General features: G+C 44.4%; 2 protein-coding genes across 18 annotated transcripts in view; one reads left to right on the top strand and one right to left on the bottom strand.

Annotated features, from left to right (window-relative positions):
- HMBOX1 (homeobox containing 1) overlaps positions 1-24,505 on the bottom strand; it is a 161,376-nt gene extending 136,871 nt beyond the window's left edge. For 8 of the 13 annotated variants that reach the window (XR_001369105.3, XM_025190996.2, XM_006135579.4 and 5 more), the window contains exon 1: positions 24,226-24,503. The gene's annotated coding sequence lies outside the window, so the exon portion shown is untranslated. Of the gene's footprint in view, positions 1-24,225 lie in introns of all 13 variants that reach the window. The other 5 variants (XM_025190995.2, XM_006135576.3, XM_014579763.3 and 2 more) reach the window with 2 other exon arrangements.
- A 173-nt stretch (positions 24,506-24,678) lies between these two features.
- The window catches only part of INTS9 (integrator complex subunit 9), a 92,625-nt gene continuing 91,779 nt past the window's right edge, over positions 24,679-25,524 (top strand). The window contains exon 1 of one of the 5 annotated variants that reach the window (XM_075923266.1): positions 24,679-24,833. In XM_075923266.1, the coding sequence (XP_075779381.1) occupies positions 24,825-24,833 (9 nt within the window). In that variant the 5' untranslated portion in view covers positions 24,679-24,824. The other 4 variants (XM_075923268.1, XM_075923264.1, XM_075923269.1 and 1 more) reach the window with 4 other exon arrangements.

Raw genomic sequence — 25,524 nt, forward strand, 5'->3', positions numbered from 1 at the left:
GGCACAGCACTCGTGTGACAATTTAAAGGGCTGGGCTCCAGCCATGGTTGCTCCTGTAGTAGCAGCAGGGAACCCCAGGTCCTTTTGATCTGCTGGGCCCCAGGGCAATTGCCCTCTTCCTTTCCCCTCTCTGTTCCTGCCTCCCACTGGCAGGCCTGGAGAGCCCTGATCAGGTAGTAAAATTAAATACGTGTGTAAGTGTCTGGAGGATTTGAGCCCACGGTAGCCAGTCCTTCAATGCACAAGAAGTGGGAAATCCAGCATATGGGCCACACAGAAGAACACACAAAGACCAGAATGAAACAAGGGTTAGAGCTTTTAGGATTACAACAAGGAAACAAAGATAAAAACTGGACTTCAGGAGGGCTACTACTTCTCATAACACTTAGCTCAGAGGAAAGGAATGACTGAAGCAGGTATAATAGTGATAGAAATGTAGCCGTGTTAGTCTGGGGGTAGCTGAAGCAAAATGCAGGACAATGTAGCACTTTAAAGACTAACAAGATGGTTTATTAGATGATGAGCTTTCGTGGGCCAGACCCACTTCCTCAGATCCTTTGATCTGAGAAAGTGGGTCTGGCCCACGAAAGCTCATCATCTAATAAACCATCTTGTTAGTCTTTAAAGTGCTACATTGTCCTGCATTTTGCTGAAGCAGGTATGGCCATTAAGATCTATTTGTAATAACAAAAGCCTGATTTCACATTTTGATTCCATCTGCACAAAGCAAGAGGCAACCTCTAGTTCCTCAAAAAAGAATTGACACACAAGAATGTAAGTTTCAGAGAAGTACCTGACAGTCTGTAACTGACAAAACAACAAATTGTCCTGCTGCACCTTAGAGACTAACACAAAATGTATTGTAGATGGTAACATGAGCTTTAAAAGACATGTAAGCCGCAATTTTGTAAACTGTACAGGGTGAAAACATTCCTAGATTTGTTTTTAATCTTAAATTATCCAGCAAACTACTGCAATGATAGGAAAGAAATTCCTACAGACAGACACCAGCAATACATTTGCAGAGGTGTTATTAGGCATATAGGACGAGAGAAAAGGAACAATGTTTGCTCTAATCTTTTCCATCCATTTGCAGATTTTTTTCCCATCCATGTGCGGACTAATTGTATGTTAACCAAGCCATGTGTGAATGTGCACCACCAGTATAAACAGATGTGGCCACTTTGCTAATCATATGGGTGGCATTTGAATCTCTCCTGAGCGGCCGCAGAAGCACACAGCTTACAGAAAACACTGGAAATGACCTACCGGATCAAAACCAGCCCTGTCTTATCACAGGCAACTCCCCTGTATAATCCTGTTAATAAAAATACTATGCTCCATCTTAAAACCTGATAGATTCCTTGCCTCCACTAGTTCTATTGGGAGGCTGTTCCAGAACCTCATTCATCTGATGATTAGAAACCTGATTTCCAGCCTAAATTTATTCACGGCTAGTTTATATCCATTTGTGCTTGCGCCAACATTGTCTTTCAGATTAGACAGCTCTTCCTGTGCAGTAGTTACCTCACAATTTTTTTTTTTTTTTTTTTTAAATAAATACAAACGGCTCCCTTCTCAGCCCCTTTTTCACCACAAGCCATGCTCTTCTAGGGTAAGTTTACACAGCAATTAAAAATTTGCAATTGGCCCATGTCAGCTGACATGCAGACATTCTGGCTTAGGCTGAAGTCCAGGCTCTAGGACCCTGTGAGGTGGGAGGCTTCATGAGTTTGATCTGCACGCTGACCCTGAATTAAACGGCCTGTTAGCCTGAACTTGCTGGCAGGGATCAGCTGCAGGGGTCTATCTAACTGCAGTTCAGGCATACCCAGAGCCACCTCTTAAAACAGGCCCTAAGCATTTTAGTAATCCTTCTCTGTGTGTGTTCCAATTTGAAGTCATCTTCCTTGATCATGGGTAACCACAGCTGTACACAGTATTCCAGCATTACTAGTGCCTTCAAAAATGGAATGCATGCTTTCCTCTCTTCTGGAAATACCTCTCCACATATATTGTAAGAATACATGTTGTGAAGAAAAGCTATTTCTGATGGTCACTTGTTAAAATTGTGGCAGATGTATCTCTTTGTTAAAGGTAATGTTTTTTCTCATGTAAGTCTATTTAATCTCTCTAGCCTCCCTTTTCCTGCTCTCACCAAAACGGTGGGGGGAAATGGACCATCAGAATTCTTGTGTGAGCTTCTCTCCTGTTAGAATAGTCGTTGCTATGTTTAGACACTACTGTTCTCTCTTGTATATAATCCCCAAAAGTAGTATATCAATCAATCTTTTTTCTACTAAAACTGTTAAACCAAAAGTTAAAAATAAAATAAACGAATCTCTCTTGCAATCTCTAAAACAGATACACAAAAGCTACCGTGTAAAATGCAAAGGGACAAAGAAACCCAAGACTTACAAAAAAAGGCAGGAAGCAAGTAAACATCTGGAGGAAAACATTAACCCCTGCATTTTTAGCTGTAGAGGAGTCCAGCTACACAACGCACAGAAACTTTATTGGAGAAGTGTGTTCAAATCCCACTAGATGAGTGGCATTATTTAAAAGGGCTTGCTCACCTGTTCATATAGAAACATCCCACATAATGCAAAGATTTAGTAATATTGCTAAGCCACTGGAAAGGGGTGGGAAAGCTCTCCCCAAATGAAAGACTATCCAGAGGATCTCTAGATACAGAAACCTTGAATTTTAGTGTTCAGAACCATAAGCGATTTCTGTTACTCAAAATACAGATAATTCCTACAAGGGAGATAGCTGGAAAGCAGCAGTGTTGACAAAAGCCTGAGAGTGTTAGGGGACAGAAAAATGGATAGCAGCTTTGCAGCATGACATGTTGAAGAAGAGGGTGAAAAGTCCGTGTAACTTGGGGCTGCACAGGCTTGGCCATTGTTTCCCAAAAAAGGGAGGCATCTCTCCATTACTATGGCGCTGGCGAGAATGCACCAGAAAGACCTCAACAAGTTGTACAGACAAGGTGGGTGAGGTAATATCTTTTACTGGTCTAAGCTCTGTTGAGGAGAGAGACAAACTTCTGAGTTCACACAGGGTTGTTTTTCAGGTCTGGGAAATGTACTCAGAATGCCACGGTGAACCTATTACTGAAAAACAACCAATAGTCTTGTGGCACCTTAGAGACTAACAAAACATGTAGATGGGATCATGAGCTTTCGTGGGCACAACCCACTTCTTCAGATGACTGGAGTTATTAAAGGTCCAGTTTCTAAATAAATACAGGATGGGGCGGTGGGAGAGAAGGGGAAAAAAAAGTCAATTAAGAGTGTCCATGCTATGTGAAGCTGACAAAGAAGGTACTAATTGTTCTTAAGTTCCCATTGTTTGGTTTTTTTATGTCATTAGGATGTGAAAGGTAGCGGGCCATCCAGCCAATGTCTTTATTCATACCTCTGTTACAGGAAAAAACGAATAGTCTAACAGCACCTTAAAGACTAACAAAACATGCAGATGGTATCATGAGCTACATGTTGTTAGTCTTTAAGGTGCTGCTAGACTATTCATTGTTTTTTAAGTTTTTCCAGTTACAGACTAACTCGGCTACTCCACTGAAGCTTCTGTTATAGGAATCAAACTTGCAAATGAAGTTAAGTTCTAGGACTTCCCTGTGGAGTTGGCTTGTCAAATTGGCCTGAAACAGTACCATGACTTTGAGATCCATTAAAGAGTGCTGAAGGTGACTGTAACTTCCAGGATGTTGATGCTAGTTTGGGAGTGTTCTAAAGAGAGTTTAGTGCATGGCTACTCAATACATGGCCCACTTGTTTGTGGCCCATAGTGAGGTTTGGGTTTACGTGGGGCTCAACACGTGGCCTGTGGGGGGGATCCTGTGAACATGGCCTCCACTTGGAACACGCTCCACAACGGCGATATGTCTCCCAAGCAGGGTGAGCACTGAAAGACACAAGCGGACGGGCCACATGTTGAGCCCCACGTAAACCCAAACCTCACTATGGGCCACAAACAAGCCAACTCCACAGGGAAGTCCTAGAACTTAACTTCATTTGCAAGTTTGATTCCTATAACAGAAGCTTCAGTGGAGTAGTCGAGTGCAGAGTGTCAGCATTTCTAGCCTCCATGGAGGAGTTGCCGGGGGCACTAGGGCATTCTGCGAAAAAAGTTATTTGCATATATATTTGCATATATACACAACCACACTTAAGTTGCGGCCCTTAGCATGTACTGTGAGTATCATTGTGGCCCCCAGGACTTCCGGAGTTGAGTAACCTTGGTTTAGTGGATGGGTGGTTACATTTATAATGGAAATCTACGCGGGGTAGCCGTGTTAGTCTGTAACCGAAAAAAACAAACAAACCTTAAAACACAACATATGGTCCTGCAGCACCTTAAAGACTAACAAAACATGGAGATGGTATCATGAGCTTTCGTGGGTTGTGGCCACAAAAGCTCATGATACCACCCACATTTTTTGTTAGTCTCGAAAGTGCTCAGGCTCATTCGTTGTTTTTTTTATCTATGAGGGAGTTTGGGTTGATTGTCCAGAGGATGAAAATATCACTGAAGTATCACAGGTATCTGACTTGGCTCTGTGGCTTTGGTTACAACAACACTAATTACAAGTTGGATGAAATGTAGAGAAAAAGATACAAAAGATAATTAGGCAGATGAAGATTCATTTAGGGCCCAATTCTGCCTTCCTTTACATGCATGCAACTTGCATTACTGTCAATAGGAGTTGCACTGCTAAGTGAAAGCAGAATTGGTCCCTAATTACTAAATAATGATTCAGGAAGCATCTGATAGCCATCTGCAAGTATTTGAAAGATATAAATATACTAAGGAGGAAGAGGAATTATCTATTCAGCCCTTAGCCTGTTTGCTGTGACTGGTGCTAGTTAGTGGCACAAAAACAAGGGTTGAAATAAAGATGTCAAAAGAAATAACAATAGTGATTATTTGTGTGAGGCAGACACTTGTTCACTAGAATGAGACTTGAGATATTCACTTGCCTTGTAGCAGCAACAACATGCACGCCTTGCCTAGTATCAAAATTGTACCCATTTAAAAGGTGTGATTGTAAATTGATTTAGCTGAAGAGGTGCAAAAGGCAGTGTGGACACAATTCAAATGTAAAACAAGCTTGTATCTATAGAACTGATCAGATTTACAAGCAGTCTAAGGTTAAACCACTTCAGTTCTGCATACGGGAAAGACATCTGTGACTCCAAGCCAGGGCCCATAGTGGAGCAGGGATTAAGGTCTTGTCTACACTACAAAGCTAGGCTCACGTAAGTTACTTTGTATCAACTTAACTGTGCATGTCTCTACAGTTAAATTTACCTCCTACAGATGTAAAGGCTCCTTATGGCGACATAGTAACTCCACCTCCCGAAGCAGTGCTGAGCCATGGTCAATGTACTAAGGTCAACACAGCATGAGTGTGGGCACTGTGTTACCTGTGTCAGCCCTAGCAGTCCTCTAGCAGCTGTTCCACAATGCATGACACTAACCACTGTGGTCACAGTTGTGAATGCCAGGGTCGCAGAGAAGGCAGCATCCTCCAGGGCCGCCCCCCCTTAAAAGTCCATCCATTTTAAAGATTTTTTTTCTTGACTGTCCAGCTCAGCAAACATACTTAGCAGCTCTCCATAGGTGTGTGCTACTGCCAAGCTGACCATGCTGGCTACACACGCCAGACATGCTCGTGCCTGGAGTAGTAGGTAGATATTGGGCTTCCCAGCCCTGTGAGGAGAAGAGGGTGGACAGGCTCAGCTAAGGCCCCGCCACAGAAATCTGGGTGCAAAGGGGTTTGCAGAAGGGGAATGGAACTATAGTGCCACAGTGAAGAAACTGTGACAGGAGGACCAGAAAGCCAGGGGACGCAACAATCAAACTGGTGCCGAGTTGCAGACTTGCCACTTTTACAAGGAGCTGCCTGCTGTACTTGGCAGAGATGCCACCATCACCCCGCTACACCACTGTGGGTATCTCTGAGGAGCCCAAGACACAGACCGGTAATATGAGCAGTGAGGAAAAAGAGGAGCTGGAGGAAGAAGATGAGGAAGATTGAGGACATCCGTGACCAGGAGGGTCAGCATGCTGCACGTGAAGACCTGTTTGAGACAACACCGCAGCCCAGTCTGTTCCAGCAGTCGCGCACAGGCGAACTTGATGCAGAGGGAAGGAACCTTGAGTAAGTAAGTGATTTTATCTCCCATTATAATGATGTACTGATGGAAGCCCCAACTTAACAGGACATAGCCACCAACTTCATTAATTCCCTTCTACAGGTTGACACTCGCTTGTGAGGTGAGGCGGAGGTGGGGGTCATGCAGAATAGTCTGTTTAAGTACACAGAGACATCCCTTAAATCTCCCATAAAACTTTCAGGTAGGTATTCTGCAGTCCCCTCCTGAAGATCTCTAGTAATTGCAACTTTATTTCTTCCTCTTTGGTAGGACACTTTTCTATGCCACTTAGTGATAACATGCATAGGCACCATTGCATTAAGTGGGCTAGCAGCATACAGGCCCACCAGCAGCAGCTGTGCTCTCAGAGCCTCTGTTACCTTCAAGAGTAAGATATCAGCTAAAACCCACCACCGCCTGCCCCATACTCACAGTTTCATGCAACTGTCTTAAGCTGATTTATAAAAAGAATATACTGAATTAAGGTTGTGTACTGTACTGGATTTGCATTTGGAGTCCAGGCACCGAGGCTTGCATGAGAGGTGTCAAGTTGAACCAAACCGGCATAATAATGTATTTTATCATTACGTATTCTTTGTATTGCAGTAGCACCTCGGAACCCGCATGGTGTAACAAAGGGTTCATTTACACAGAGCCCAGAAGCACTGAGTGGCACAAGCCAGGACACTTAAAAACCCAGTGCAAGAGAGTTTCATAGGATTGTGCAGGAAACGCATTTAGAACCGACAACTCCAGCCCTTTCCCTCTCCCCAAATCGTATCTGCAGTTAAACTGTGGTACTGGCTATCAAAATTACAACCAAGCTGAAGCATTAATCCTGCAGTCTTCACTCAGGTACAACTCCCACTGAACAAAGACTGCAGGATAGGCTCTTTTAAGAAGGTACAGAATAACAAGCAAGGGAAAGCTGCAGCCCTTTGTCTTCGGATGGTCTGGAAAATACTAAAAGGAGATCCAGGTCAGGATAAGAGAGTTTGCCTTTGACCTGAACATTATGCCTGAAATAATAACAGCTCGTTAGGGTAAGAATTTGTTTGCAATAAGTTTCTTAGTGAATTAGAACTACCATGCATTTTCTTTTCAATGTAATTTAGTAACTTACTTCAATCTGAGGCTTCAGGGGTTAGCCACGAAAGGGCACAGTCCACGAAAGCTCATGATACCATCAACATGTTTTGTTAGTCTATAAAGTGCTACCAGACCATTTGTTGTTTTTTAAGTTACTTTGATGAGTCTGATTTCACTTGCAACCAATAAATCCTATTGTTTGCACTTAATAAAAATAATTTTATTTTCTACCAGGCCCAGTGTAAATAATTGTTACCTAGGGGGAAAGACCAGTGCGCATCTCTCTTTCACTGATAGAGAGAGCGAACATTCTCACGAGCTTTTCCTCACGTCTCACAGCGAAAGACGGATTTATTTTGGGGGTTTTGATCCTTTCAGGGATTGGTTTCCTGGGTGCTGTGCCCTAGTAGTGCCTCCTTCCAGACCTGAAGTAGTTCATGTCTGCATTGCTCTGTGGGGGGCAGTAACCCCAACTCTGCGCCTTGTCTGCAGGAGATCAGAGGATCTGGCCCAGCAGGACAGGGTGGTGGGAAACTCCAAATAGCAAGAAGGTGAGTGTCAGTGGCATGATCAGCACAGTGGGGAACAATTTCAAGGGGTCTCCTGTGATTGCACCCCGTTACACAAGGCAAAGTCACTTTTTGGCAAAGAGGTGGTGATATAACTTATGTTGCGTTTCAGAGTTAGATTAGCACCAAGCAAGCAAGCAACCAACCAACTGAGTGAAGGGCACAGAAAACAGTGACTGATGTATTTATTTCCTAAAGGATGATTAATTTTTTACTTCATGATTTGTGTCACGCTGCAATTGGATGGGCATTGGAATTCAGTTTAAAAAATATTAAAATGCAATTTTTGTGTATTAATAATTAAAAAAAAACCCTTAAATGTGCTGGGTACATAAGGGAAAAAAAGTGTATCGAAATAGATTTTGCATTTAAAATGAACGGCTTTATTATACGAAATATTATCTATAGTCAGTGAATTGAAATGACTGTTCTAGTCACCATGTCTTTCAAGGTTTTAAAATTAGTAGATCTCTCACACCTAGTTTTTGTCTATAGATTGGAAAAGGGGAAAAAAGAACAAACTTCCATATTCTTTGACTCCTAATGGGTTCCACAACTTTGAAAGAACTATCATTGAACTGAGCTAGCTGAATAAACTCAAACTAAGAAAATATTGTCTCTGCACCTGCAGAAGGGCTATTGCTGTCAAAAGCTGGGTTAGCACTTCATCAAACTCTGGTTCCAGCTGCTTAGCCACTGGTAACTTCCACCAGCTCAGTGTTTTGTCTTTCCTTAAAATGCTGCCAGCAAACTTGCATTGCTTGAATGTTTATTTAACTTAAATAATTTTAAATAGATCATAGGCTTTAACATTGGTTATCAATTTCCAAGCAGCTATGTAACTTTTAAAAAAGAAAACAGTTTTAATTTTCATTTTTAAAACACGGGATTCTTTTTTAATATCACTGATTTTATCCATCCTGAGCGCTGCTGTGTATTACAGGAGAAGCAGGCCCCTAATTGTAAAGAATGAAGGGAGCTGGTTCTCTGAAGGTTTTCTTATTGGCTAGCTGAACCAACAGGCCATTTTTAATCTCTTTATCAAAGATGATACAAGAGCATTCATTTGCTCTTTAGTATGTGCCTTTTTTGGCATATTGGATTGCCACAGTTTTCTGGAAAGATGCCAGCAAGGCCTTCAGTATCACAGAGCTTGGATGCTACTGTCCTTAGCGAGAGAAGTACAGAGATTTTAATGGCTTCTTGGACCAGCACTAAGGGTCTGTCTACAATACAATACAGGAGCACAGCTTATAGCCTGTAGCACTGCAGTGTAGCCACTTGCTGCAATGGCTGAACTGGGTGTGCTGTCGCTGTAGATAATCCATGTCCTTGAGAAGTGGTAGCTAGGTCAACGAAGAAAGAGTTGACAACCTACCAGAACTGCCCTGAGTCTCCAGGAATATGTCCAAGCAAAATTGGCAACCATCACGGAAGAACTGTTCCATGAAACTAATGGTGTTTATTACTGGGGTATTGGTGAGTTTACCTATGTCTCTCAGTGTGTTGATTCACATCTCTGAGTGACCTGACTAGTGTGGCCTGCATTTTAGGTGTAGACTAGGCCTTCGCCTTTGCCTTCATTTGCAACAACAAATATTATTAAGACAGTTTTATTTAGCCTGTAAGCTCTGAGGAGCAGGAACTCTCTCTCTTCTCTGTTTTGTTCAGTGCCTCGCACAATGGGGCCCTGCTTGTGTTCGGAACTGCTCAGCACTGTTGGAATGCAAATAACAAATATGAAGAATTTTATCTGCAAAACCAAAATATAAACTGAGTGGGCTTGTGAACACTAGGTCCCAAAAGGGACTGGATCCTGATTAACAACTCCCCCCCTCTCTCCGAGGTTTGTGCATCACCTAAACAAGCGGCACATCCCATACACAGCTATTTTAGTAAGCGGGATCTCTTTCCTTAGCACTATAATACCACAGAAAGAGCCACGTTTCACATAATCAAGTTCTACGTTGCAGCCACACTCAAACAACGCCAGCAAAAAGAGAGCAGAGCAGAAAAAGTCCGATACCAACTGAGCCAGGGAGAGTCACTGGCTTTTGTTATAAATGTATTTACAATTAGCGAAGCATCACACAGTTTTCAATCTCCACTGCCACTTTTAGTCTTCCAAAGCTCAGTAAGCCCAATTCTGGCAGTGCACCCAGCTCCACAACTTCTATTTTACTCTCCCTCACACTTCGAATGGCCTCCCACATTCTGTGCATCAAATCTCTCCTCAAAACCCACTTTTACAAAGCATTTGTGTCTTGACTGCTTCAACTAGTCCCCTCCCAGAAGAACTAGCTTCTCAGGCACTATATCTGGCAAAGTGATATTGTTAGGTCTTTGGAGTCAGGACATTGGCTTTATACCCATTTGATAAACCACTTCAACCCTCTACCGAGTTTTGTTTTAATAAAAAAAAGAAAATGCCTTCCAACAGCGGCATTAAAGCTAAGTTCAGGATTGGATTCCAGCTCTCATACAGCAGTGTGCACCTGCAGAATGTCTCCCTCCTGTAATGTTTCATTCAAATCAATTCCTACCAGAGCAAGGGTGTAGGGTCCTGCAGAATGAGATGTGTATGCACGCTCCTGGTCACAGCCATCACCAGAAAGGATTCAGAGCCAAAAATTAACTTGGGTGGGAAAGGGAAGACTCATGGCAAACAATTTCACTGCCAAATCTGACTCCTCATATTTGCTGGTGGTACAAGGTGTATTACTATGAAGAAAACAGAACGTACTTGAGCGTGACCAAGGAGTGACAGCAATATTTCCTCCTCCAAAACTGCTACTTGCGAAGATTAGAGTGCATTACACCACAGAATGGGAGACCAATCTGGCAGGGCCACATAACAGACAGAAAGCTTTTTTGGACACATGGAGACTGGGCCATTCCTCTTACTAAGAGAAAGACATGACTCAAACCATGAGCAGCTTTAAGAGTTATAGATGCAGATGAGTTTTTATTGGCAGAGGGAAGCAGTGTTACCGTGATCTCCAGAAGCATAATGAAAAACATCGTCTCTATTTTTTAAAAATCTTGCCTTTGTAATTTTGATAGCAAATTTAGCTGGAGTTTGTATAACAGCCTTAAAAAACCTGAAGAACTGGTTGATGGTACTTTTAATGTAAGGAAGACCTTTATTCTAGTAAAAGCGAGGAAATGGCAGTTGACATTAAATCCAAAAAAAGAGGAAATATTGCATTATTGAAGCAGACATTTGCTGGACAGGACATAAAACCAATGTCCTTGTAGCTTGTCATTAACAGTACCCGTTGTGGTAGCAGGAAAGGATGAGGAGTAAATCTTTTTGCAGGAACTTAAGGCAATTCCACCTGATGGCATTAACATTCAGGTGAGCATAACTCTCATAATGCAGGGCATAAGCCACACATTAACTGTCTGATTTTAGGAAGAAACTATTACATAGTTATCCACTGTGCAGCTTCTTATATCTTTCACCCTGAAACTTATGATAGAGATTAATGTCAGACAGGATCTCATATGGCCACTAATATTCCAGCTTTACAGATGCAGAAACGAACATTTTCCCTGGATCTTAGACCAGTGTTCAGACCACTGGACACACTCCCTTTCTAATGAGCATAATAAATCACTGTGCTAACATTATACAGTCAATATGGTGAATTACTACTGATTGCAAAGTCATGGGGCAGTGCTATGGGGTTAAAGACTGATGGCTGATTGAGAAACGTATTGTTCTGATTTCCCCATCTGGAGCATAAGACTCCAATTAGATTAAGTAATTCATTCTTGTCTTTTTTTTTAAATAAAGTTATGTCATTTATGTCACCAGCCTCTAGATATTTCAGTTTTGTTTAAAAGCATGAGATTGGCATGGACTTCTAATACACTGTCCATCCATGGATCTTAATGTACATTACAAACATGAAGCCACCCAAAAGACCTGCGAAGAACCATTTTCATGTTACAAGTGGGGCAAAGACAGGTTAAGTGATTGCCCCGGATTACAAAGTAATCCTGTGACACAGCCAAGACGACAAAGTTGTGCCCCAACTACTAGGGACAACCTTCTTGGTCAAGATCTGACTACTGTTTCAAACACTACACTTACCTTCATGCCTCTAGCTTCCATCCAAGACACATTTCTCAATCTATTGTTTACAGCCAAGCCCTATATACAACTGGATTTTCTCCAATCCCAAAGACAGAGACAAACACCTACAGGATCTATCTAGAGCATTCTTAAAACTGAAATACCCACCTGGAGAAGTGAAAAAACAGATAGACAGAGCCAGAAGAGTACTTAGATATGAACTACTTCAAGACAGGCCAAGAGGAGAAAACAACAGAATTCCACTTATCACCTACAGCCCACAACTTAAACCCCTCCAACATATTATCAACAATCCACAACCTATCCTGGAAAATGCTCCCCCCCCCGGGCCTGGGAGAGTGAGGGAAGGCCAATCCTTGCCAAGAGACAACCCCTAACGTCAAACAAATTCTTCCCAGTAACCACGCAGCACACCTCCATCATAATCATCCAGGAACCACCAGGGCTGGCTTGAGCCATTCCTGTGCCCTGGGCAGCGGACGTTCGATGCATGCGCGGCCCCGCCTCCCGGCGCGCTGTGCACCTTAGAGCTGCCATTAGGCGACACGAGCCCAGGGCTACGTGGTGCCCCTTAGAGCTGCCATCAGGTGACATGTGGCCCCCGGCCCTGGGTGCTCAGCACCTGATGGCAGCTCTAAGGGGCACCACGTGGCCCCTGGGGCATGGTGCCTGATGGCAGCTCTAAGGGGCGCTGTGCACCCGGGCGTTCAGCGCCCCTTACAGCTGCCATCAGGTGCCCCCCATAGGTTGGCGCCCTGGGCAGCTGCCTGGCTAGCCCCCCCTTTAATCCAGCCCTGAGAACCACAGGCGTGCACACGGGAGGAGGGGGATTTGAGACAGGGAGCTGCAGCCCCTCACTTTCCCCATGGCCATGTATGGGGCACTTTGGGGCAGAGAGAGCACGTGTGCGGCAGAAGCAGCCGGGGCCCGACCACAGACGCTAGACTGAGCCATTTTCGGGCCCCGCCCGTCCCAGCAGCACCGTGCGGCACCCTTTCTGTGCCCGGGGGCGCCCCCACAAGGCCCGGCAGCACCGCGCGGCACCCCGGGCTAGGGCCCGGCCGGCCTGTAGCTTGGGCTGGCACTGACTCCAGCCCCGCAAACTGGAAGGCAGAAGCCAGCTTAGTCAAAGGTAAGATAAGGTAGGGGAAGGGAGGGGAGGGGAGGGGAGAAAAATAGGGGGCAGGGGTGGGAGAGGAAGGGACTTGTGCTGAGGGGAGGGGGGCAGGTCAGGAGAAGAAAGGGGAAGGCACCAAGGAACAGGGTAGAGGAGAGACAAATGCCAGGGGGCCAAGTGAAGACAATGAGGAAAAGGGCAGGAGGGAAGGAGTCAGTGGGAGGGGGAGAGGGTGATGCTGGGCGAGGAGAGGGTAAGGGCATTGGCGGTTAGAGGGGGGTAGGGAGGTGCTGGGAGAAGGCTTAAAAGAAGGGATAGGTATGAGGAAGGCAGGGATGGAGCAAGACGTGTGAGGGCACAGGGGCATGAGGGGAATGGAGGTAGAGGGTGGTGAGGGGGTGGGCATCAGTGAAAAAGAGGGCAAAGGGAGCAGGGGCAGTGAGGGAAAGGGGAGGCACCAGGAGAGTGCAGGAGTAAGGGTTGGTGCAGGTGCCAGGGGATTCTGGGGATGAAGCAGAAGGGCAGACACCTGCAGGGGAGGGACCAGCACCAGAGGAGAGAGGCAAGGCAGGTGTGTAGAGGGAGGTGTTAGAAGAGGGGATGAGGAGGGGTAGCTCACATGATCAGAGTGGGGCTACTGGAGGAGTGGGCACAGGGGGGAGAGAAGGGCTGGTGGAGGGGGCAGGTTTCAGGAGGGCTGAGAGCAGTGAGAAGGGCAGGAGTCAGGACAGCAGAAGAAGGTGAGGAGTTGGGAGGCAGCAGGCACCAGGGGAGCTGATGGAACAAGGGGAGGAGACATGGCAGCAGGAAGGTGAGGGGTTGGGGGGAAGCAGGCACCAGGGGAGCAAGGGGAGACATGGCAGCAGAGGGAAAAGATAGAGGTTTATAAGATATTTATTAATAACTTGGGTGCCACAGTGGCACATACAAACAAGCCACATTAACTCAGTACTGGTGCACAACACAAAATTCATTCTGCTCATGGGAGGAAACTATTAGAGGGAACACTTCCCCCAGGCTCTCCGCCCCCGAGTTAATGTCACACACATTGGGTTAATGCAATTGCAGGATAGTTGCATAAGGGGGCCTGGTGGGGGCCAAACTAATCCCTATTGGTAGGAGGATGGTGGGAAAAGTCCTTAAAAGGGGGGTCACATGTCACCTTTTACTTCTGGTCATGTGTCCATCTTGCCCCGAGAGTGTTACCGCCAGGGGTGTGGCCGATGGGAGTCAGGGTGTGGCCAATGGGGGTCAGGGGTGTGGCTAATGGGGGTCAAAATACATTTTAAAAACATTCTTTGGGTGCACACCTAATGAAATGTGCTGTGCATGCCTATGCCAGGAAACCACCCCGGTAATCGGCTCTGGTGCCAACTTTGTCCACACATCTTCACAAGTGATTTCATCACTGGACCCAACCACATCAGCTACCACATCAGGGGCTCATTTAACTGCACATCCATTATTGTGATCTAGGCCATCAAATGCCAGCAGTGCCCCTGTGCCATGTATATTGGCCAAATTGGACAGTCTCTACAGGAAAGAAGTAATGGACACAAATCAGATATCCAAAAAGGCAACACACAGAAACCTGTTGAAGAACACTTAAACATGCCCGGGCACTCATTAAATGGATCTCCAAGTCACTGTGTTGTTTCAAGCCAATTCCACAATCCAAGTACACAGGGAAGCGTGGGAAATTAACATCATTTACAGATTAAGTTTTCTCCCCACCCTCCATCCCCTATTTATTTTGGAACTGAATTTTTAATACTGTACTTCATTCATCTGAAGAAGTGGGCAGTACCCACGAAAGCTCATGATACCATCTACATGTTTTGTTAGTCTTTAAGGTGCTGCTACACTAATAGTTTTTTAAGCTTTTACTGTTTTCATGATAGAGCTACTGCATGCTGTGACTGACTACCACTACCCCAACTGTAAAACTCTGCCAATAAAGCCAGACAGAGATGAGAAGCAAAAGGTGAAGCTGCGATCACAGAAGCCACATCTCAGACATACTGTCCTATAAAGAATCGAATAAATATTCCTAGCGGGGCAACTCATTCTTAAACTGTCAGTGCCAAGTGCCTTCTGCTCGGATTAGTATCGCAGTACTGCTGGCAAAGCAAGGAGTAGACTCGGTGCTTATTTCAGAGCTGAAAACAACTGGATAGCTCAAAATGCAGACAGTGGCCATGTGCTTACATGTCCGACTTTACAGAATGTAGGATCTTTCAAAGCAATGAATTTAGGCAGGATTATTTTTGAAGCCCCAGAAGAGGACTTTTATTATTGTGTTTCAAGAGTGATTGTTTTGTGCGAGGACACAAATAAGAATTCACTGACATGATGAATCACATTTCTTTAAAAAAAAGAAAAAGGCAGTTTTGCTACTGAATTAATAGTAAATGAACTTTAAACAACTCTTGGGATTCAGAGCAAAGGAGATCTACCCACGGCATATTCATGGCATATTCATGGCCAAGCATAATGGATTTATGTGGTGTACTTGGGTTTTCACTGCATAGACTTCTTCAGCCTGCTGTCAGCTTAAGTATTGCCTCCACAGCACTGGATGGGCTTCATGTACATTTCATGTCTCTTCCACAAGACAAGAAGGATATTATTCCTAGCCACTTCCATGAATTAGGAAATAATTAAATTAATAAAACTTAGTCTTTGTAGGCTGCTGCCAGTACAGAGCAACATGCCAGGATATTTTTGAATAGGTCTGACAACAATATTCCATCCACAAGAGGTAAGCAAATGGACGGAAGAATTCTTTAACATAGTAAACACACATGTACTTAAGTAAGTGCGTGGTCAACCATACGATAAACTTAGTCATACTGCTAAGAAACTAAATCATATCTGAGCCATAGGCTCAGCCATTCATAAATTATTGACTAGTAATCTCAACAAAAGAGTAAACAAATACAAAAATCTTATACCATATATTTGTACTGCATGGACATGATAAAGATGAATCAGAACACACTTAATCTAAAGCATTACATTTACCTTTACTGTGCCATCTTGATTAAAATTAGAGGTGGAGGAAATCTGCTCAACAAATGCATTTGAACAAAATAATCAGTCACAGATTGGCTTTTGATTCTGAAAACCACTCACTGCTCAAGCTTAGAATTTTTTGCATTATACAAAAATAATGGAATAAGATGCTGAAATAAAATGCATGGCAACACAAACCAGCATGTTCCTGGAGCAGATTTATAACCTCGCACAGGTAAAAACTCCTACTGAAATCAACAGGAGGAGGGAGATAAAGGAATAGGGAACTGGCCCTTAAGAAGTCATCTGAAAAGTTACACACATGGTGGTCTTGGCATAATAAGAAAAGGAGAACTTTGACAAATCTGAAAAAGAATGAATCGAAGGGGTTTACTGAGGCTGAGAAACATCAAGCCAAGGAAGTCCACAGGCATCATAAATGATCAAATCATAAACTCCTTACAGATTTAAAAATAAAAACATACTGACATGCAAATTAAGCATGGGATAGGAGCAAAAGGATTCATATTTCCAATTGCTAGTGACTGGTGTGAACTTGGACAAGTCCCTCAGCCTCTGAGCCTCAGTTTCTCTGACTGGAAAGCTGGTAAAAGTACAAAGTATTATTCTATCGTGGAGTGGTTAGTAATAAGAACAGTGTCTCATCAGTAATTAATTCTTTGCATCACTCTTCATGGCTGCAAATCTGAGGGAGATTCTAAAACCTGAGCCATTCTTTTTAGGTGAGAACTCTGAGGAACTCTCCCAGAGTGAAGCATCACATGAAGTTAATGGAGGTTTTGGAATAAATTGATCAATTAAACACATAACTCACCAAGACCAGATGGTATTCACCCAAGAGTTCTGAAGGAACTCAAATGTGAAATTGCAGAACTACTAACTGTGGTTTGTAACCTACCATTTAAATCAGCTTCTGTACCAAATGACTGGAAGATAGCCAACTGATGCCAATTTTAAAGAAGTGTTCCGGAAGTGATCCTGGTAGTTATAGGCCAGTAAGCCTAACTTCAGTACCAGGCAAACTGATTAAAACTATAGGAAAGAACAAAATTATCAGACATCAAGATGAACATAACTTGTTTGAGAAAGAGGCAGCATATTTTTTGTAAAGGGAAATCATACCTTGCCAATCTACAAGAACTCCTTTGCGGGGGGGGGGGGGGAGCACGGAAGGGAAGTCAACAAGCATATGGACAAGGAGGATCTGGGAATATAATGTACTTAGATTTTCAGAAAGCCTTTAACGAGGTCTCTTATCAAAGGCTCTTAAGCTAAGTAAGTTGTGCTGGGATAAGAGGGAAGTACTCTCATGGATTGGAAAAACTTAAACAACAAATAGTCTAGTAGCACTTTAAAGACTAACAAAACATGTAGTCTTTAAGGTGCTACTAGACTATATGTTGTTGTTTAAGTTTTTCCTGTTACAGACTACCTCGGCTACCCCTCTGAAGCTTTTGAATTCTCATAGATGGGTAACTGGTTAAAAGACAGGAAACAAAGGGTAGGAATAAATTGTCAGTTTTCAAAATGGAGAGAGGTATATAGTGGTGGCAGCCAGGGGCCTGGGACTTGTACAGTTCAACATATTCATAGATGTTCTGGAAAAAGGGGTAAAGAGAGAAGTGGCAAAATTTGCAGATGATACAAAACTGCTCAAGATAAGTCCAAAGTAGACTGCAAAGAGCTAGAAAGGGATCTCACAAAACTGAGTGACAAAATGGTATGATGGCCATTCTTATGTTCTTAATCAAATATGAAATGTAAGAGCTTTACAGTGTCAGTACTGCCTGTATATATGGCCATCCATCGATCACTCTGATTAGGTATGGCTTTATAAAACAGTAATACCTAGAGAAGCAGCTTCACAACTGTGAAATGAGCACTTTGTTCAGTAGCATATCATAGAATCATAGAACAGTAGAACTGGAAGGGACCTCGAGAGATCATCAAGGCTGTGTCTAGACTGTAAATGAAGCACTTCGAAAGTGCAAATGAAGTGGGGATTTAAATAGCCCATGCTTCATTTGTGTAATTGCTTCCCGGCGGTCTTTCGAAAGTGAAACCGCAGTCTAGACACGGTTCTTTTTTTTTTTTTTTTTAAAAAAACACCCTTTTTTGAAAGATCCCGTACTCCTGAAAAAATGAGGAGTACGGGATCTTTCAAAAAACGGTGGGTTTTTTTTTAAAGAACCGTGTCTAGACTGTGGTTTCACTTTCGAAATACCCTTTTTCGAAAGACCGCTGGGATGCAATTATGCAAATGAAGCATGGGACATTTAAATCCCCACTTCATTTGCACTTTCGATCAGGCTCATTTACATCCCTCTTTCGAAAGAGGGATGTAGTCTAGACGAACCCTAAGTCCAGCCCCCTGCCCCCACAGCAGAATCAAGCACCGCCTAGAATATCATCCCTAGACCATTATAAACTATGTCTAACACTAACTGTGGGATTTTGGTGAACATGTGATTGAAATCTGTGTTTCAAACAACACAATAAACAAAATGTATTTGAGCATATCCTCACTTCATGGCTTGGTATGAAAAAGGCTCCTCGACAACTATTTCCGGCCACAAACTAATCCTGTGTAAATTCCCTGATTGAAAATCCAAACGACTAGATTCAAGAAGGAACAGATTTTCAACCTAGTTTATGTCATTAGCAACTTTTTTTTTAGCAAGCACAACAAAAATAAATGTGTCTTTCACAGTTACAAGATGAAATTTTCAGTTGGCCAGATACTAGAGAACTAATTTTCCACTTTTTGTTGTTGTTGTCATAGACCATAAAATATTCTCAGATCGAAGGAATTGTATGTGCTAACCTGCAACAAAGACAACAGTTGGCAACTCCTCTTTCCTTCAAAAGTTTCTCATTGAATTTAAATGAAAGGTTTTACTTGCTAGAGAATGTTTCTGGTTAGGAGCAGGGCAGGAAAGTTCTATATAGATGAAGCTTTCCAATCTACTATTTTCAAGACCCAATTGGAAAATAAAAGTAACTGCAGCCTTCCGTTTAGAAAGTTTGAAAGAAAGAAAAGAATCTGTAGACATTATTTTAAAAGTTAGTAGCTAGCCAAGTAACTCAGAGAGCAAGACAGTCTGGTGTTTAAAACACTGGAGTGACACTCCGGAAATCGGAGTTCATTTCCCAACCTTGGTCATTGATCTTGGGCCATTCACTTTGTCTAGACCTCACAGTTCATCATCTGTAAAATGGGAACAACATTTCTTTTTACACACCCTATCTATCTATCTTGTCTGCTTGCACCCAAAAAACTGCAAAAACTTATAGACGCACTTAACTTTAAGCATGTGAGTGGACAACCTGCATTCAGATTCTGTTTACAGAATCAGGCAATCTAAGTGCTTAGGAGTAGGGATTATCGCTTATTAAGTGCATATGCAGCACCTCGCAAAACATAGTTGGGATCTTTGTTGGGATTTGTAACTGCTACTGGAATACAATAGTAAGAACAATAAACTACATTTTCCAGATCCTTATTATCTATAACGGATTACCACACAACTTTAGAGAAGTGATTTGATAAATAATTTTAAAATAACCCCTCCTTGTCATGCACCATCCAAACTCGTGACATAAGTGTCTCATTTAAAAAAAAAATCGGAAAATATCAGATCCAAGACACGTGCTACATTTTAAGTGTTACTAAATCCCTAATATTATTAAACATTATTGGTAACATAAAAGATTAATGCAAAAGATAATACTGTCAGCACAAGCCTAAGTAAGAATCCAGCCTTGGAAAGATACAAGGTGGACTCCTGTGCACTGGTTGAAGCCCCAATAAATCAATGTGAAGTGAAACTGACTCCATTGATTTTAAAGCATCCAAAAAATGTAAAAATAAACTATCTGTGTAAAAATTATCAATAATAAGGATAAAGGCATACATTTCTTTGTAATGGGATTTTTTAAATTGACAGCATCCCTTTAAGTAGTTGACTTTAAATATTAAACTCTGAGAAGGTGAAGAATATGCTCATAATAAGTCCTGATCTTGTAATCAGAACCCCTCTGGGATCAACACAGGCACTGGAGTTTGTGTGAACCAGTACCACTGTAGGTGTTACACATTTTTTGGTTTAAATCCAAACCCACTACATTCCACACAAGCTACTATTTATTGGTGTCGGTGTCATCAGAAATACTTGTTTATGAAAGAGAGGTAATATGTTATAAGTTAAACTAATTCTTGTATCTGAACAATTCATTCATTTTTTTGCCTGTCTGGAGTCCTTCTCCCTACCTAGGGATCACGTACTGAGGGCCCAACTCCCATGGACTTCAATGGAAGCAGATCTGCCTCAAACAATTAGGCATGGAGCAAATACATTTTAGTACAGACCTTTGCATTTATTCAGGGTAAAGAAAAAACAAAGCCCTGGCATTTCTCTTGTTCCTTATTTGAAGACAGAGAATCTCCAAGTTCCTCCATAATTGTATGGTTTTGTCACTTCTCAGCTCTACAAAATAAAACTTCATAAAACGCTAACTCCACTTTCAAAGCACCGGACATTTACTCATAACCCAACTCTGAAGGAAGCTAGTAAGCATTCCTATTTTACACATAGGGAAATTGAGACAAGGGATAACATGGTGGAGGCAGCAACTGGTTACTCATGCTCTTCGTAGTGCTGAGCCAATGAGATTTCATCCCTAGCTAACAAAATTATAATAGATTGTATAGCGATAGATGCTTTAAAAATATCCAACAGACGTAGCCATTTACTTGGTCAGTTTTGGGAGAGATGGACAACTTCGTCTATATAGGATTTTTGTAAAATCCTCCCACGGTTCTTCTGAAAACTGTGCAGTTTCATCCATGGTAACACTACTATAAAACAGCTAGTGGGCTACGCACTACAGCTGTGCAGACCTGCTCTGCTCTCCATTAAGTGACATAATAGTAAAAATGTTGATGCCTATTTGGTGCCAGCCTGGCAGGATGAAACAAATTCCTTGTTCTTAGTCCTGTACTCTGCCCACTACTAGGGATGTGAATGGGTAACCAGTTACCCAGTATCTGGGAGCAGCCTCCCCCCACCTGTAGGTACCTCTGTGTGGGAAAGGGGGCCAAGAGCAAGCAGCAGCAGTTGTGGGGGCAGGCTGGAGCGGTCCCCCACTGGGATCCTGTGCTTAATCAGTTAACCTTTTAAACCTAGTGTTTAAGCAGTTAACTGATTAACCAGGTTTTACATCCCTACCCACTAAACAATTGTGTCAACCCTACAAAATGTCTGTGCATGTCATATGGAGTTAAAGATGAAGAATCTTTGCATAAGAGAAAATGTCCAGTGTTTCCAAATGCAAGCAGCACATCAATTTATAGACAGATGGAGTATAAACCTGCCACCTCAGAGATTCCAGAACTCCTAGAACAGAGAGATGGCAAATAATTTTCATAACCAAAGACAAAGTCTGTCTGAAGCTAAAGAAGTTCCAATCATGTGTATGTAATGTGCTGCCTGTCCCCAATCATTTCCTTAAAGATTTAGCTCAGAAATGCAGCAAAGGAGGGTCAAAAAACCTCAAACAAATGAAGTTTACAGCCTGCTGTTGCAGAACTGTCCCCTAAGATAATTGTACAACAATGGAAGGGGAAAAAATAAACATGTTATTGTGATGAATTCACATAGACCCACTATCCGCTACTCCAGGCATCCCCATTGGCATGCCTGCGGTAAACAAATATAGATGCAGTTTCTACTAATGAGGCAGGGAACAGTGAGGCCAAGGAAAATGCAATCATCTCAAAGGAAAAAAACAATCGCACAGGACTCCTCCTCTCCCATCCATAGAGGAAATCAGATGCCAGCTGCACCATCCTAGGAAGGAAGCAGAGAGGCTTCTGCACCTGATGAGCCCTGCAGAAATGAGCTAGTGGTATCACGGGATCCAGACAGGCGCTCCGGGATTTTAGCAAGATGAGCTGACTGCCTAGCACAAGCCGTTTATACAACACAACTTTATTTCGGGTGGCATCATTCATGCAAATTGCATCTCCTTTATGAGTTCAATCTATCTAGTCCCTCTGATTATTGAGCCAAGAGCACACAGCCAGTACCTAACAGACTTACTTTTCCCAACTCAATGTCCTGGGCCATTACATTTAACATCCTCCACTTTCAGTCCACATGCATTCAGCACTTGAAGACACTTCTCTCTGTGTTGCCAGTGTTACTTGAGCTCCAGAATAAACTGAGTCGATAGGACTTCACAGACAGGGAAGTGGGAATATGTTTCATACTTCCTCTTCCCCTCCAACCCCAAAAGGCACTCTTTCCTTCCCCTATTTGAAGGGGGAGGGGGAAATAAACATATGATCAAAAGATTTTTCAGGGCTAATGCAAAAATTGTTTCCAAAGAAAATACCCTGCAGACACATTTAGAGGCACTTTTAACCACTCCTTCCTATACACCAAAACTCACCACCCAAAACTGAGGTGCAAGAGCCCAACTCAGTTCACCTTGCTGTATGTATACTTACACCTCAAAAAAACCCATCCTGCTCATTTTTTAACTCCACAGCAAAGCAAAAAATAAAAACAGAATGTAACAGCCTAACAGAATTCTCTGCCACCTTCTCCAGCCATCATCTTTTTAGGCACTTTCCGGGCATTCAAAGCAATGTCTCAGATACAAAATATAAATATTATTTTAACACCTTCCCCCCACCTCAAAACCTGAGCCTCATTTTAAAAGTAAAACCAAAATAAAAACCTCATCCATGCTCATCTCCCGTACATTCAAGGAGCCACCCTCTTATGTCCACTCCATCCCCCCCCACCCCGCCCTCCAGTGTTGAACACATCAGCTACAACATCCCCTTAGGATTCTCACCTATCTCTTCCTCATGATGCATGCTCTTGCTTCTGTATCAAGCAGATTTGTTTTGGTAGTAAGCTATCACTAGTGTCTTGGACATACAACCACAAAAGCACTGTGCCATCCCCCTACATCCACCCACACTCATCCGACCCTACCAACACAGTGTCTCTTCTCTTAACAAGGACCCTCCCTCTCCCAAGTTCTTTCATAGGCATATTATTTGTTTCAAAGGTACCCTCCCTGTCCTCCTCATAGGCCAGTATAAAATTCCTCCGCGAAAAACACCAACCTCCTCTTCTTTCACCTTAAGTCAGTCATGCCACACACATTGTGTGTCTCAAGAATAGAATCTAGGTATTAATAGTGCACTCATCACCATAATGTCCCAACAGTGGGCAAGGTGCCTTCCTTCTTTCCTAATTCACCCCACCCACCTAGTCCTGTGTTCAACTCCCTGCAAAACTACAACAGCCTGCAGAATAGCCCAACACACCCTGCAAGCAGCAACAGAATCTGTCCCTGTCCTCTTTCCCTTTACCTGTCCCCTATTTCAGGCAATGTGCATAGTCACACAAATTTCAGACACCACCCATCATAGACTCACAGGGCTGGAAGAGTCCTAAGGAGGTCATCAATTCCAGTCCCCTGCCCAAAGCAGGACCAACCCTAAAAAGTCCACCAGAAGCAAGTCTAACCTGGTGCAAGTCCCACTTCCCAAACACACCATTGCTCTCCCACAATCGTGTGCTTCTAGCGCACATGGAGCCACCAGCCTTTTCCATCCCAGCAGTACACTCCTCAGCAAAACCCAACCTAAAAGGATTCTGTCCCTTTCCCACCCATCTACCCCTCCTCGCCCCAAAAAATCAACCTCACTCGCAGCCTGTATTTCAAAGAAAGCAAGAAAACGGCCACCGAACCACAGTGTTGAACTCCCCCAGCAAAAAAAAAAAACAACAAAAAAACAAGCCTGCCTAGGAGACACCTCCCTGCCCCCACTTCAAGGATACAAGGAGCCACCCAGATCCCTTCTACTGAACTCTCCCAGCAAAATGTGCACAGGCTAAGGGGATCTCCCCCTCCACCAACGCCAAACCCAGCACAGGGCAAGGGGACCTGCCACCCCCAAATCCGCCTCACGCAGCCTGTGCTCCAGGGGCTCAAGGAAGCTCCCCCCCATCCCAGGGTTAAACTCCCCCAGCCAGGCCCAGCTCAAGCTCAGGGGACCCTTCCCATGCCCCTCCCAAAGCAGCTCGGTCCCCCACGCCCAGCAACACTCACCTCTGGACGCTGGTCCCTTCTCCACCTCACCATGGAAGAGCGCAAGTGGGGGATCCCCAGCCCCAGTGTGAGGGGGGCAATAACGGGGGTGCAGAGGGAGGGGAGCAATGGGGGTGAAAATCCTTCCGCGTCCAATCCCCCCTCTCCGGCCCCCCCCCAAGAGAAAATCCCCCCTCCCCCCTGCTCCTTTTTTTTTTTTTTTTTTTTTTTTTTGGCTCAATCACACCAGACTGACTGTCTTTGTCTGTCTGGCAAGCGCCATGTTGATATCAACATCCGAGCTCCCACCTGCCGCCGCTGCGCAGCCCTGGGACTTGTAGTTCCCCCCTCCCCTGGGTGAAGGGGAGAGCCGAGGCAGGAGGACTACAACTCCCAGCGTGCCCTTCCGGAACGGCGCGCCGACGGAGAGAGGGGCTGGGGAGAGGAAGGGACTACAACTCCCAGGATGCACCTGGGGAAGGGGTGGCAGGGCATGACTTCATCCTGGGCAGGGGCGGGCGGCGGCAAGAGGACTACGAGTCCCATGATGCTCTGCGCGGGGGAGGCTGGGCAGGAAAAGGGGCGGATGGTCACAGTAAATAGCGCCGGCCGGGTAAAGCATGAAGCTGGTGAGTCTGTGGAGCTAGTGTCTGTTTGGGGGGGCTGGGCTGAAGGGTCCCCCCTCGCTCCCGTCCCGGGCATGGGGGCGGGTCCTGCCTCTGGGCTTCAGGCCAGGCCTGGTTGCCATGGCTACGCAGTAGGCCCTAGAGAGTCTACTGAGCTTGAGGGGGGGCTCAGCCTTGGTGGAGCGTGGGGTCGCCCTCCCCCCACCGCTGGGGAAACTGAGGCACTTAGCGGGGGCAGGCCCCGGGGCGGCGCGTCGTGCTCTGTATGTGAGGCGAGGCTCCAAAGGCCCCAACTGTGACGGGGGCTTGGGGCCCACTGGGCCAGGCCCTGCCGCGCGGGGGTCAAGGAGCCGGCCACGCGCTCCGGGAGGTAGAGCCCCGTTTCAAACGTCAACCGTTCAGATGCGACGGTTAACCGGTTAACCGTCCTCCTGCGGGCGGGGCTCCTCTGGCCGGGCCGGCGCGCCCCCTGACCATGGTGGGCGGGGCTGGAGCAGCCCCTGGCCCGGGCGCGGCGAGGCTCCACGTGAGAAGCTGAGGGGCAGGAAGGGGTTGGTGGTAGAGAAGGGGACGCTTTTGAGGGGGGGTGTTGCCGAGAGGTAGGTAGGGTGTGTGTAGGTAGGGGGGGGTGGGGGTGTAGGTAGGGAGGGTGGGGGTGTGTGTGTGGGTAGGGGGGGTGTGTAGGGGGTGTGTG

The sequence above is a fragment of the Pelodiscus sinensis genome, chromosome 3 (genome assembly GCF_049634645.1).
Source record: "Pelodiscus sinensis isolate JC-2024 chromosome 3, ASM4963464v1, whole genome shotgun sequence".
NCBI classification, from domain to species: Eukaryota; Metazoa; Chordata; order Testudines; family Trionychidae; genus Pelodiscus; species Pelodiscus sinensis.